Source organism: Falco cherrug, chromosome 6 (genome assembly GCF_023634085.1).
Source record: "Falco cherrug isolate bFalChe1 chromosome 6, bFalChe1.pri, whole genome shotgun sequence".
NCBI classification, from domain to species: domain Eukaryota; kingdom Metazoa; phylum Chordata; class Aves; order Falconiformes; family Falconidae; genus Falco; species Falco cherrug.
The window spans coordinates 52,751,993-52,767,227 of record NC_073702.1 but is presented as its reverse complement, the minus strand read 5'-3'; the positions used below and the strand labels follow the sequence as shown (position 1 = coordinate 52,767,227).

The window sequence follows — 15,235 nt, the reverse complement described above, 5'->3', positions numbered from 1 at the left end:
CAGGCTGTGTTGGATTTTACCTGCCAGAGACTTCAGGGATTATTTAGGGGCTGGCCCGTCAGCATCCTACCCTGCTGCAGCAGCTGCCAGCCTGCTGTTCTTTCCCAAACTGGTATGCCTGACTGCAATCGCTTCCCCTCATTAAATGTATGAATATCTTGACTGCTAAGATGCATCTATTATGTGTGTTAAAATGGCTACATGAAATATCCTAGAAGTAATTACCACTATTATATATATGATTGTTCTTAGTTCAATTACATTTGAAAGTCTCAAAGTTTATCTGTTCATAAGGCAATATGAATGAGGAGAAAGCAAGACGCACAACAGCAAAAGTAATTTCTATTTATTCTATTAAGCCTGTGATAATGCCTAGTATTTGTACACGGAACTAGTTTTCTTTTTATATTAGTTAATGACATCAGCAAAATATTTCTTTCAAAACAGAAACTTGAAAGTTTGTCATGGGCTTTGCCTTAGAGAAAATAAATATTTTCTGTAATCCAAAAATATGAAGGGGGGTGGGGTGGGGTGACAATATGCTGCATTCATGTTATTTCAACATCTTTAAAAAAATCCAGTAAGCACTGCAAAACAGTAAAGCATGATCAGCAATTATAAACTGTATTTGTATTTGGAGGCCATAAATGGTAAACAATTTTATCTTATCTTTTACCAAAGACAGTTATAATCTGAAGTTTACTGAAAACAAGTGATAAATGATGAAGGGAGAAGAAAACAAGCAGCTGATGAGCACAAGACCAGAATCAGGACATGATGTGTAGGATACATAAACACAATTTGTCTGTATCCTCATCTGGATCATACTAGAGAAAAGCTGCTCATCCTGACAGAAGCATAGGATGGTGTCCAGTGCCTCCATTTTTTAACCTGTTCCACATGATGAAATTTTAGTGCCCTTTAAAAGCAAAAAACCCCCCCTATACTTGCCTCTAAAATTAACATAAGAGTTTGTTTAGCCTATTGTGTGCTTCTTTGACTACCAATGGTACCGTAGTCCACTGTAATATGCATATACTATATGGTGATGATGCCAGCATGAGTTTGAAACAGTCATATTGCTTGTGAGCATGGAACCCCCCCGCAAAAACCCCAAACCCCCCACATTCTAAGCATCAGTGCAGAGTTAAACGTCAGCACCTTTAAGCCTAGCTAGATAGTATCTATCAGATTGCAGATATACCAATTGATTCACAGCTGATTATTGTCTAGCCCAGATTCCCAAGAAAAATATAATTCCTAAGAATAATAAACAGACTTCCCATTTGGGAAAAAGGAAGAAAATACACTCTGATGAGAGCTACCAAAGTTTCCAGGTCTCTGAGCCACTTCAAGAACTTTGTGGAACCAGATCTGTGAACAACATAAATCTCTCATTCTTAACAAATAAGCAAAGATTAGAAAATTCAGTTTCCCTTAAGGATGCCAAATATTTGTAACGAAAAACAGTTGAAATATATTCTTGTTTAAGGACTATTTTCCCAAAGCTAAAAAAAGGACATCAGCCAAGAAAACAGTACTCACCAGAACGTCCCTTTGTCCCTGCTTTCTGTATCTGTGAACCCCGATTCCAAAAACATGTCCTTGTAAATTCGACCAACCAGGCAGTACATATCTGAAGCTACTTGGTCTTCCTGTTCTACTAGGGGAATCATAATTTCTAGAGCTTTCTGTCTGTCTCCAGGCAGATTTCGCCTATTAAAACATAAACATTTTGATTAAAAACCCAATAAAGTTAACAAGAAATACTTTTTACATGGCCATGTTTGAATACATATGACTTCATCCATGTAAAATGTGCTTCTAGACACACACTTCCCCCTCTCCCTTCCCTTTTTGGTTTTTTTCCTTAATATCATGGGACACCTTTAAAAAAGCACCCAAACACATCATCTCACTCTCATGAAGCATCAGGTAGAGGCAAAACACTGTCAACAGCAACAAGAGCCTCAAGAGCAATTCTTTAAAAGATCATGTGTTACTTTCTTACAAAACAGAAAGATGAACCTTGCTTTCATATCTTAATATTTCTTTCAGAGAAAATCATGCTTTAAAGGAGAAGATTCCATCTTGGGTTTGTGATTTATTTTTTTTTTTTACATTTTGAACGTGAAGCAAAAAATCAAAAAGCATAAACTTGATTGAATTCCTATGATGAGGAAGGTTAAGAAGTGAAGCTAGTAAGGCAATATTAACAAAAGTACTTCAGATGAATAAACCACATTAATTGCAAGCATTAGACATTTCCTGGTGACTCAGTTTGGATACATATATCATTCAGTATCAAGAGTTCAGAATTTTTTACGTATTTGTGTACTGAATAAGCAAATTACCCCACACTCAGCAAAAAAAAAAATTCTTTGGTGGTTTAGGGAGATACTGTATTCTTTTGGAGAAATTGCATGTAATATTTGAGTGGCTAAAACTTGAACTGGGGGCAAAATAAAAAAGCGGTTTTGTATCTGCCTTGCAGGCTTTGCATTGAAGAAGCCTGCAAGACAAAGCTACCTCAGAGAGAAAAAAAACCCCATCAAAACCCACAACCATCTTAAAGGAGATACTACTTGATCAGATGTTCAGTAACAGATTTTTTTCTTTCTCCTCTACAAGAACGTATCAACATTTTGATACGTCTGCACAGGCAGCATCAACGTCAAACCTGAGAGATCAGAGCATGTGTACTTGAAGTGATACCTAAACTCATGAGCTCTGGGCTCACGTACGTAGCTCCAGAAGGGAGTGATGTGGAAGAAAAGGTTTAAATCAAAGCAGAATGGGTAACAGAGGACAAATGAGTACTTACAACATAACAAAAATAATTATGAAAACAGCAAAAGCACTTGCTTGAGTAGACAGTATAAACTGCTCCCCTGAGCAAAAAAAAACCAGTGTGCAAGTCTACATGCTGGGCCAACCTCTACTGATGTCTCACCCTGATGAGAAAGATAAATGAAACCCATTGCTGTCTCTTCCCAACCTTCAGACCAGTCAATTTCTAACAGATTAGGGAAAGTTCCCTCAGACTACAATGCTGCAGGAGGCTCCCCAAGTACTTCTAGAGCAGCACAGCAAGCCTGGTGTACTCATTTGAGATGGATAAGTGCTCCCAACCCCAGGCCCCAGGCAGAAAAACCCAGTGCTCCTGGCCAAGCAAGTCTCCTTCACATCTGCGTTATTTAAGCTCCCCTGCCAAGTGATCACTTGCCCAGCTGATGAAGGTTGGCTTCCTGTTGTTTTCTCATACTGACCACTCAAAGTAAAACAACAAGGCAGCTTCTTTATGGATTTTTTGGCTGACCTCCATTAGAGAAGGGCAATTTTCAGAATGGACTTTCGGGTGGATAACACTTCCACATCTTGTTTTGACTATCACTAATCCAGATCAAACCAATAGCTAGCTGAACCTAATGAGAACAAAACCAGTAAGGCACAACAGTGTTCTGTAATATGAGCCATTTACGCTTCAGTGGTCTCCAGAGACAGACATCCCTACTTTTCTTTCTGCTTACTCTTCCATCAGTGCCCTCACACACTTTCTTGATTTAGGTCAGACTAATCCTGACTAATTGAGCTGCTCCATGCTTCCGTACTAATGACCTGGATTAGAAGCAAGAGAGACAGCTTCTTCCATAGCAAACATTCGGATGTGCAGATCCGGACCTGCCTTAGCTCAGGAAATATCCTCTGTATTCCCAATAAGGAGAAAGCTACAGCCAGCCCAAGCAACTCCTTCTTGACATACACCAAAGCATGAACATTTTCATGGCTGTCATGGATTCCAGTTGAATGTACAATCTGGAGAAAGAAGCGAGAGGCAAATCTGATGTGAACTCCTTCAGAGGTACTGTGTAGACCTTTTGTATGACAGATACCTTCAAAGGCTACATCTTACAGTCACAACTGTGAAGACAGACCTTTCAGTCTGCAAGAAGTGCCAACAGAACCCATGAAGTACAGGGATCTGCCTGAAAAGATGGTACTGCAGTTTTGCAGGATTTTAGTGCGCCAGTGAACTAGTCAAGTCCTGCTTTCAAAGGTGACCTTGTTCTAGAAAATTATCACTTGTTAAACCTTCAAGTGACCTTTGTGAAGGCTATGTAGAAGTAGCACATCCATGCTGCATTATTTAATCTGCAAAGCCCACACATTTATGGCAAAGAAGGAAGGAAAAAGGCACAATATTTTTAACCTTCATATACCTGGTATAAAGGAACAAGAAAGTATCTAGACATTTTATTCAGACAGAACAATGCCTGATAGCTGGGGGTTTTATTCTTGTTTTGTTGGTTTTTTTTCTTTCAAAAACAAGTTTATTTTTTCAGCTAGTTACTTGTGACATATTTTGACATCACTTTGACATGATAGGCAGTTTCGAGCATCGTCAGCAAACCTGAATTACAATACTCAAATCTGTGAGAAGCAGAAAGATCTGTAGATATTTCCTTCATTTGAGAATTTCAATGCCTGCTGAAACCTGGTCTACTCCTCTAAATGTCAATAGAAAAATGTTCATCGTGGTAACAGTGAGGGAGCAGAAAACCTCTAATTTCCTCTGAAAAACTCCCCCTTCAGTGCCTTGCCCAATTGCTAGTATCCTAGAAGAAAAATCTAGGCTTGGCTCTCATTTAACTGAAGAAAGTAGTGCATGTTGCTCCATGTGGCACATTTCATGCATGCTATGAGAGAATATGTTAACTTATTATTATAATAAAATCTTCTGACAGACATTTGCTGGAAGTTCTCCTCCTGCCTCCTGACGCTACAAGAACTCAGACCTGGATGGGATGATGCCTAAGTTATCAGAAATGCTGCAGCACTGCCACTTACATAGCAATATTAGAAGTGTATTTTACAGAGGTAAAGTACTGCTAGGTATTTATTTGCCGATTTAGGTACTGAATGGAAAAATGATGCAATCCTAAGGAAAGACAAATCAAACACTCCTGCTAAAGGAAAAGGAACAGAATTTGACAATACGAGAGAAAAAAAGCCAGGGTTGATCACAAAGCTCAGAGCCCCCGAAGTTGCTGCAGTGACAACCCTAGACCTGCATATGAAGATTCCAGTAGGGAACTTAACCCCAGATTACCAACCCTCTGTGAAGTTTGCAGTTCTGATTTACTATTCAACAGCACAAGGAAGGGTGGATTCTTACCTGTTCAGTGCAAATGCATAATGAAGCCTCACATGGTGGTGGGAAGCCAAGTCAAAAGTAGGCAGTTTTTCTAAAGTTTTCACCAGTTTCACAATGGAATCATAATCCTTCCAAAAGAAAGGAATAACGAAGTTTTAAGTGGCTGTACTGAGTATGCCTATATAAAGTCCTCTTTGGCCTAAGCACCTCTTATTTCATACTAAAAAGTATTTTCAGTTTATTTTAAGTTTCAGTTTCTTCAGTCTCAAACTGTAAATAGCCTGGCACTCATCAGAAATGTGAATAGGCACAGTATTTAGCAGAGAAAGACACAATTTGGTCTCTTGTACTGCTTCAATTTGGACCTGTGAAAATTTTAGTACATCTGTTTCATGATTAAAATTAGCTTCAGGGGCTGAACACATATCAGAGTTCATATTGTACAGACATTATAATGCTAACTGCATCTGAATTAAGGCATCCCAAATCTCTGAAGTAGGCATGAGCCACAAAAACAAAGTAAAAGAATCTTTCAATACCACAGTTTTCAAAGTAGCTTATTCACTGACATTTAAAAAACAAACAAAATAAAATTGAAAAACAAACCATTTAAAATGTTTAAGAAGAAACAGTTGAAATTAGGTATAACAAAGTAAGTGATTACTAGCACCATTCCGGAAGCTGAAATGCATATGAACATGTTATGTTTCCATGAGAAATGTCACAAGCATGGTGACAAAGAATACATATACATATCAATAGCAGAATGCTAACATAGCCTTTAAGTAGGACACACTATGCGCTGTCCATCACAGAGTAATGCTGTGATGGCAAAGAGTTATTTTATGTTGTGTACTTTTTAGGTGCTGTTACAAAATAACACCACTTTTCTGCTACGTAAAGGCACGCTATATACAGTGTAACTACAAAATAAAGTAAAAAGCATCAGTGATGATACGGCAGATTTTTACTAGTGTGCATTATTCATATAGTTTGTTAGAAAACCTGTGCAAAATACACCAAAATTTTCACTGAGAACGTCATTAATTCACTACGTTTTAGATGATCTTAGAGCATAGGAGTCATACCTGGATGTCTCTGTAGGACAGCAGCAAGTTTATCACAATGTCAGCAGACAAAACTTCGACATTATCCACCCGCTGTCGAATCCTTGCCAGCTCTGCAGCAAGCTCCTTGCCTGTGTAGAGGGTACGGGCCTTCCTGATGTCGTTCAGAATGGATTCCCTAAAATACTGGCTGGAGGGGAACAGCATCACATCAGCAATCTGGGACAGGTCCCTTGCACTTGTTTTTCTGGCCCTGCAGCTCTCCCACAATGTGTATGTGGAACATTTATCGGTAATGCAGTGTTAATGGAGAGATTTGGTCAAGCTAAATTATTAATTATCCATTTGTCTCAACAGAAGGAAAAACATCACATCACCCTGAAGCAAGAGCCTGGCATTTATATTGCTAGCAGGAATATATGGATTTTACACAGGGGTACAAAAAGACAACTCACCTTGAACTGGCCTGTGCCACCTTCAAGAGCTGAATAAATCGATCCACCAGAGGTAAGCATATAGGCCCAAGCAGTGACTCAAAACTGGGCTGCATCAGTTCTGTTAGTCCCTTCATAAAACTGCTGTCACAGCAGTACACCTTGTTATGTGGAGTTATCATATAAGGAACAAATATGTAGTTACCAGTGCACATCTGTAGGGAAACAAGGTGCAATACTTAGGAAAGCTATGGTATGACAAGCTTAAGCATAAAACCACCCCATATGCTACCAGCAGAAGTCAAAGGGTGATCTGCTTGCTTCGGCAAGACCAAGATTTTACCTATGAAGCCAAGGATTACATAAATTGAGTTTTCCTCTCAAATATGACATACACCTGAAACGTATTCTTTCAGATTTCTGAACTGCTTCTGCAGGATAAGTCTTTTTAGAAGCATTGCGTTGACCTTACAACAGTCATTGGCTCAACAGCAAAATAATACCAAGGGCACACTCCAGTCACCCCGCAGTGGCAGGCAGACTCAAGCGAAGCTGACGTGCGCTCTTTTCAAGGTGACCGATGTTCAGAAGAGAACAAGCATTCTGTAATCTAGTGTAGTTAGGCTCACAGATGCTGAAAACAGTAACACAAGCTAGCTGCCTCACAACAGGAAAACTGTAGAGGAACCTAATCCTCACATGAGCTGCAAAACCACTCCAACAGTTTAGCGTAACAAAGACAAACTAAATTCCTTGCTATGTAGCAAACCTTCTTGGCCATTGAGCTTAAAACTACACATATTTCAGAATAACCACTTATTATTGTTTTAGCATTGCTAAACTGTATTGATTTCTGTCTATCAATGTATGACAGAGACTTCACACACACAAAAATAATTTTATCTTCCAGGGAGGCAGGATGTCTGGTGCCTGTGGTATGTGTGCAAGTACAGATTTATGCACACAGAAAGCTTGCTGAATATTTGTGGTTCCAAAGGGTCTTAACTATGAGACAGCACACCATCAAAATCAGGAAGACTTCTGCCATTTAGCTCTTAAAGCTGACTCCACTACTGAAGTGGTCAGCAGCTGCCCAGCAAGAAAAGCCTTAAGAAAGCAGTTTTTGAGACCCATCATTTTGGTACCCCTAAATTACTTCCAAAGTTAATTACCTTCTGGTCAGCTTATATTTTTCTCCCAGAGGTCAATAAAGCAATGAGGACATCACTTCAGAGACTCCCCTGGCAAGCTGAGCTCCATGCATTGAGAGAGCAGTGACTGAGCAGTTTTCAAATGCACAATACCAGTTGTGTGCTTAAAGCATGCATTTTAACATGCATAACTGATTTTAAAAACATGAAAGATTTAGGTACTCTAGTCTGTATAAATGTACATGCACAGATATGTCAGTAAACATGTTTGTATACTGATCAGAGACTGGCTATGAAGAGTGCAGGAAACTTCTTTTTTTTTTTTTTAATTACACCTATTACACCATGAAGCTGTAAAACCTTGCTATAAAGGCAACCCCACCCCTACTTCTGAGGGATATAGACAAACTATATAAAATTTCAAAGTAATTGATGCAGGCATTTACACGAGGTCCATCGAGCTCAACTAACCCAGAACTTAGTTGGAGATCATTGCAAACACAGACTTGCACAAGGATGAATTTAGTCTTCTTCCCCCAACAACTACAAACTATTACAGCTGAATAGCTAGAACAGATTTTACCGTGCATGAGTGTAGCATTTCCAAAGGAAACTTAAAAACTGGGAGGCGTATCACTGTTTTTAACAAGCAATTAAGGAGTGTGATGCTAGAACCTAAACTTCTCATCTTCACAATGAAGAATTGAATGGACACTTTTGCTCAAGAATATGACAGTATGTAAGGTGATCACACGGTTTCAAGAGTAAATGGCTGAACCTTTGACCCTGCTAAAACCTAGGAAGCCCCACAGTCAAAAGCAGAGAGGAAATTATGAATTTGCTGGAACTGGATTCAGCAATTACAGCATCAGGGTGGGCAGTACCTGGCACAGGAGCCACTACTAAGCACAGGCAGAGTATTCTCAAACTTTCCTTTTTTAAATAAAAGAGAAAAAGTTTGGGAAGTCAGAGCCAAGAGAAAGGGTGAAGTAGCTACAGATATCCTGGGGCAAGTATTTTACTTCCTGATGTTTATTCAGTGCCTTAAAAATAAATTCAAGACTGCTTGCAGGAAGGGTTTCTCAGACCTCTGGCATAGTGTTTCCAAAGCCCAGGTCTTAATTAAAAATCAACTCTGAAAAAGGATCTTTCCAGCTTTTGAAATCCCCAGAACCCAAAGTTTATCCTGGCATAATGGTCAGGCCACCTACAGAGACAGTGCTGAAGTCTTCGTATTTAATCCTATGAGCAAGAAAACTCTAGTCCTGCAGAGGCCAAGTGCCTGAGTCCACTACTGAGCAAAAGGTCTTATAAACTGATCCCAAGTGCACCTTCTGTAGGAAGCGGGTATCTATTTCAGTAGAACAAGAGAGCCAACAAGAATTAGTTTGCATGCATTTTTCCAGTTACCTAAGGGGAAGAAAAAGCTGGTTATTTTATAAAGTGTGTTACAGAACACATGCAGACCCGGTAGCCTTTGGAAGCAGTGGACAACGCAGAACCTAACAGTAAAAGACAGGAGAAACCACTGTATGGGAAGAAAGCAAAAGAAAATAAAATCAATTTTCAATTGCTTAGAGGGCCCCCAGGGTTCTCAGGGAATTGTCTCAAGCTAGAATCTCACCTTGATACTCAGCAGCAAGTAGTGTGGGAACAGAATGGGCTTTCCCTCAGCTAGGGCATTAATTTGGTTGTTAACTTAACCTAGACATTCAGATTTTGTTGGAGCTCTGCATCTCTGAAACCAGCCAAATTTGGCTGAAATTCATCAGACAGACAAACAGGCAGATACAGAAAAGAGGGTGGAGGACGAAAAAACAGTACCAGCTCTTAAAGGTTTCATTTCCTTAGGAAATAGGCTTTAAAAAAAATCTAGAAAAAAACCCACATGCAGTGAAGCTAAGAAATAGAAGAAACATTGACCTCAATCTCACTTTCCAAGCTAAAGAGTACATTAGATATTCAACAGCTGAAACTGACAAAGGTAGGCAGGCAGTAGCTCTGGTAACAAAAGAGGAAAAAAATAATCAAAAGTTATATATTATTTACTAAAGGTGGTAGTGAAAGAAAGATAAGGTAACAGCGACGGCAAGGCTGCTCTTGCGTAATAAAGTCTACAGTCTCCCACTGTGGAGAAACATACTTTGTCACCGTCACAAATTCTAACTACAAAGAGCCCAGCCCTGACTGCGTTTGGACAATGATTGGGACGGAAGCCCGAGAGGACCTGGCTGTGGGGGCACTGGCTGCGGAGCTGCTCCAGTGTCAGACAGCTCTAAACCTTCTTCCCCAAAACAAAGTGCATGACTTGCTTCTTTCCTCACTCCCAGGCTACGTAACCTCTGCCTCAGCCACTTCTACTTCCTTTCTCAACCTTCTTTGTCAAAATACAAGCTCCATTAACTTAAGTCTGAAAGGATCAAGTGATCCTTCTGGAACACACTTCCCATCTGCTCACACATTTCTTTACATATTGATTTAGTGCACATGATTCCACTTGGAAGTTTAAATATATTCCACATATCTTATTAAAATCTGCCCAGTAACACTCCATCCCAGCTCTGATCTCACAAACTCCGATATTCTTTCCTAATCCTAATTAACTTCATTCTATATTCTAAGTCTGCTGAGCACCCAAGATAAAGTTATCTTCCTTTGATCCATTCGTCTGACTCACCATACCATGTACAATGAAAGTAATAGAATCAAGCCATTCAAGAAAAAATGGGCAATTTTTGAAGGAGTTAACATCTTAAATCCAATGACAATGTTCTCAGTTACACCAACCTCCTTTAAAAAAATTTAAGTAGCCTAAAGGGGCTTCAAAAGTGGGTGGGAATAGATGCCTCAGTCAACAAGAGGTGCTATAATTTCCATTTTCCAAACCTCTTTCTTTATAAATCACTCATTATTTAAGCTTCAAAAGCTCAAATTACACTAATGGAAGTTAAAAAGTGATTGCAAGTCACCCGAGTTGTAAACTGAAAGGCATTACCGAAAACATTAGGGGCTGGGACGGGCCATGAGTGTGCATACAGGTAGTTACTATGGTTCAGCCTGATGCACAAGAACTCGGGACATTAGATAAGGTAAACTTGGCCTGAGCTCCCAAATCAGCTGAACTAGTTATATCTAGGAGATATGAACATACATATCATTGAAGGTTTTGGGCCAGCACACTCAGTACCTGGCAACATCAGGCCACCTTCTGAAAGACTATCTGTGTCACAGCCCATTTCATTAAATCAGTCAGACTAATCAGAAGGCAGAAGTACTGGCTGGAGCCAGGTACACACACACACATAAATGCTTACCACAAAGTGACAAAACCTGTAATTCATTTTTGCAAATGTTTTAATTGTTTTGTATTTTTCCAATTCCTCACTTCCTGTGCAAAAGTAAACAATTCTAAAGTACTGTGTAATTTCAGTTTAAATACAGCTGTAAGATCATCTTAATAGCTCTACAGTTACAGAATTTAAGACTATCCTACTCCTAGCTAGACCTACTGGTCACTGGAACATTAATCACTTCCTTCTTGTTTGACAGCTTCTGAAAAGAAATTAATATAGAACCAATTTGTATTTAAAAGATAGTTAAAATGCATAGGATACAGTTATATTTTAATTATCACAATAAGAATATAAAACAGTGTTTCTTTCAATATCACCCTCTAACACAGAACTGTTATTGTAAAAGGGAAGCCTTTTGGGACTTCAGTTTGGAGACCATGTCTTCTTAGAAAGAATACCATGCAAAAAGGTAAATCCTATTCTCTTCCCCACAAATACACCTGACATAGTACAGAAAGCTGTACAGATTAAGACAACATGGTGCTATACAAATGAGTATTTGAGTTCTGCCTAATCTTGACTTTTACTTCAAAAGGAGGGAGAAAATTTGCAAAATCCCAGGGTGTCAACGGTGCGCAGTCCTCTCAGTTCCCTGAGGCTCTTCTTTACTAAAACAGCACTGTTGGAATCATTTAACAGTCAAATATCGACAAACAGAAGAAAGCTGCCTTCGAAGACAGTAAGTGTCAAAGAAAACAAAAATCTGCCAAAACAAAACCATGGTTTACTCATGGATGGGAGAAGCTAGCAGAATCCCGTCTACTTGCCTAAGCTTCAGGTCAGCATCCAGTGTAACTTTTTCCTCTTTTTTAACAAATAAAATCAGCTGAAGTAATAAAAAAAGCCAGTATCTGTCACAGTAGGAACTGTTCTTCCTGCTGACTCTCCTCTAATTAAGATCAGCTTTTTTTGCATTTCTCCTACTAGTTCTTTTGAGAAGTATCTGCTCTTATTTCAATTCTTCCTTTGAGATTTTTCTTAGAGGTAATTCTCTGACTGCACATTGGTGTTACATGTGGCAGATGGCAAAATCCTAAACCAAGTTATTAAATCTATTCCTTCCATCCCCCAAACACACAGCAAATCAACATGTGCTGACGTTTTAATGAATACAGACTGAGTTTGGGTTTACTTCAAATCCCACTCACCTGAATGACAGCCTTGCTATTGATTTGAAAAGGAACGTAAGTAAGCCTCACACCTCAAATAAACTGAAGCACAGAGACTGGGTCTATTCTTTTACATACTTTCCATTTTCTTTGGGAATATGTTCTTTCTTTATATGCTCAGCAATAACATTCTATTGCAGCCATGCCACTTGTTAAAATCTTAAACACTTGTAAAAATTCAGCATACATTGTATATGGGCCTTTCATCATATTCACATCGGGAAAAAGTTCTAACTTTTTCCAAGGAAAGTACATGCCAAATATATTAATCAAAGAATTAAAAACACTGTAAGAATGAACAATAAATAGTGATGTATTATAAATAACAATAAATACCACAGTTGTCATCATCAACAAAATATTTACTGAAGGTTCCTACGTAGCATTTTTACATAATTGGACACCAAAAATCAAACTGTCCCCAAGTCATCTGTCAGCTGGCTGAGGAGTATCAAAAATATTTCCCACTATTTCCACAGTGAAAGAGACTAATAGCTAAACATATCCTATGGGATCAGCAGTCTTCTAGCAGTACCTATGTGGAGGTCCCAAGCTTGCACACAGCTCTGGCATGCCTCACCCAGGGTCACCCATTCTCCTGCTGAAGAAGCGCTACACCAAACTGCCTCCCAAGCTACACCTTAAACAGGAGGCAGGTAGGAAGGGCTGTATAAAAACTGTAAAAATTACAATCTCTGGCCCCTCCAAGTGTCAGAAAAGGAAAACACTAATAAGAGTTGCTTAATCATTAACACTGGTGAGTTGGCTGCCCAGCAGAATGGTTCCTATTGCTGCCCAGTCAGGCCAGCAGCTGTACCAGTCTTGCACCCCAGGCAGCTCTCAAGGCTGTCTGTCACTCTGACCTGGTGCAAGGAAGAAGCCTGAACTGAAAGGTAAGCACTGTGTTAAGGTGTTACTTAACACTGCAACTGGTTGCAAACCGTATGTACAATGCATGCACATTAAACTTCCTCAGAATCAGCAAGAAGTGAAATTTTAACAAGTTGAATAAATGGCCATTTGGAACCTGACCTGCAGCTTTTCTTCAAAGTTGGTAAGATTCAAACTGGGGAGAATTAGGATGAAATAAAAACTGGCGAGCCAAAATAAAACTGTAACCTTTATACCAACATCTCCTTGTGACTGAAACTCTACCAGCAATTTCTAGAATGCCTCTGCTGCTTGGTTAACCTCAAAAATCAGATAACAGCAAAAACTAAACTTAAGATTCCAAATATCAACATAACTGCCTCCTGTTGAAGTATTACTCCTTGTAAAAGCGTATGGTTTTGGTATTAGTGCAGCATTTGGAAAAAGTCCAACTAAATAGCTATAAAACCACATATAACAGGAAATGAGCCTGTTATCTTGCATTGCTCTGCCCTGAAAGGCTCCAGGCAGCTTATCCTAGCTATGCAACATTGTATGGACTTATTAGGAAGCACAAAAATCCAGTCAGAACAAAGAACAAAAACAGCTGGTAATGGATTGGGTTTTTTTTTTCCTCCCCACCACTTTCAGGGATACAATGTTCAGGAAAAGCAAACACAAGGCATTTCAGTTAGACATATATAGACAGATATATATATAGACACACACACATACTTGTTTTGCAGCTTTTTTTAAATTTCCTGATGCCAGGGATACCACTGTCCTGTTACAGGTGATGTTTGTGTGCTATTAAAAAACACGTTCCAGAACAGCAGGACTAAACTCCTGGTTTATCCATATGTGAATTTCATTTTTTTTCTGTGTGCAACCTCACATAATCATTCATATAACTATTTTTGGTAAGGGAGGGCATCATAGTCACAGCCTCTCAAGAACAGCACCTTTGTCATACCCATTTATCCAACAGTCTTACAATTTAGGAAGAAACCTAATATTCATGAAGCAGAAATTATATTCAATAGTTAGGCATACAACAACATTTTAATGAGTCTAGTTCCAGGTAATTTGGCTGACAATGTCAAAAAACGAGGAAAAAGGAGAAAAAAAAATAGATCAGTTGCTAAAGCCAGTTTCACTGACATCCCTGTTCTAACCCTTGGGAAAATACTTCCTCACAGAAAAGATGTTATGTGGGTGTGCTTGAAAACATCTAAGACTCTCAAGGAATGCATTCTTTTTGCAGCATACATTGAAACATTTCTAAATATGATAAATGACAGTTTCACAGCCACCTATCCAAATTTAAATGGAAAACAGAACAATCCTTTCTCAAAGATATGGAGTCCAAGTTATACCCCTCGTTGGGCTTCAGGGACTGTCATTTAAAAATAGGACAGACGACAACATCTCCCCTTTATTCTACTTACCAGTCATCTCCTGCTGGTTTCTTGCTAAGAGAGCTCTTCCCCCTACCCTCCCAGGGACATTACATTAGTCACACATCATTTTCACTGGATCCTGGGCCACCAGAACAAATTTACAGAATGCAATACATTCATTTACAAGAATGGTTTTACTGTCCTCTTTTGTTTTGTGTAAAGGCCTAACTGGTCATTTACTCCACTTTCATTAGAAAAATATGAGAGATTTTGACTCCAGCATATCATTCACAGAATTCTGTGGATCTCTGAAAAGCATTTTCTGATTAAGAGCTATACAGAAACTCTACCTGGAACCCTCTTTGCTTTTTTTTTTTTTTTAAATAAAAAATAATATGGAACTTAACATGCATCATTAGGGCCAAAGCTTGCACTGGTTTTGAAGCCATCTTTAAAAACTCTATCACCTACAGTAGATAACTGCATCCTTTTCAAATAATTATGTTTTTAATGGCAGAAGTCAGTACTTAATCCATGAATTTCAGTGTTAAATAAAAAAGTTAAACCAGGAATACTGCAGTTTTTATGGCAGTTTTAACACTGTGGGAAATAAAACCTGACCAATTTCTAAAATTA

General features: G+C 38.9%; 1 protein-coding gene across 1 annotated transcript in view; it reads right to left on the bottom strand.

Moving 5' to 3' along the window:
- The window catches only part of MAP3K5 (mitogen-activated protein kinase kinase kinase 5), a 109,354-nt gene that overhangs the window by 55,863 nt on the left and 38,256 nt on the right, over positions 1 to 15,235 (bottom strand). Inside the window, exons 4-7 of the mRNA XM_055713600.1 lie at positions 6,678 to 6,871; positions 6,244 to 6,412; positions 5,177 to 5,283; positions 1,546 to 1,716 (exon numbers count right to left, since the gene is read on the bottom strand). Coding sequence (XP_055569575.1) covers positions 1,546 to 1,716; positions 5,177 to 5,283; positions 6,244 to 6,412; positions 6,678 to 6,871 — 641 coding nt within the window. The remainder of the gene's footprint in view (positions 1 to 1,545; positions 1,717 to 5,176; positions 5,284 to 6,243; positions 6,413 to 6,677; positions 6,872 to 15,235) is intronic.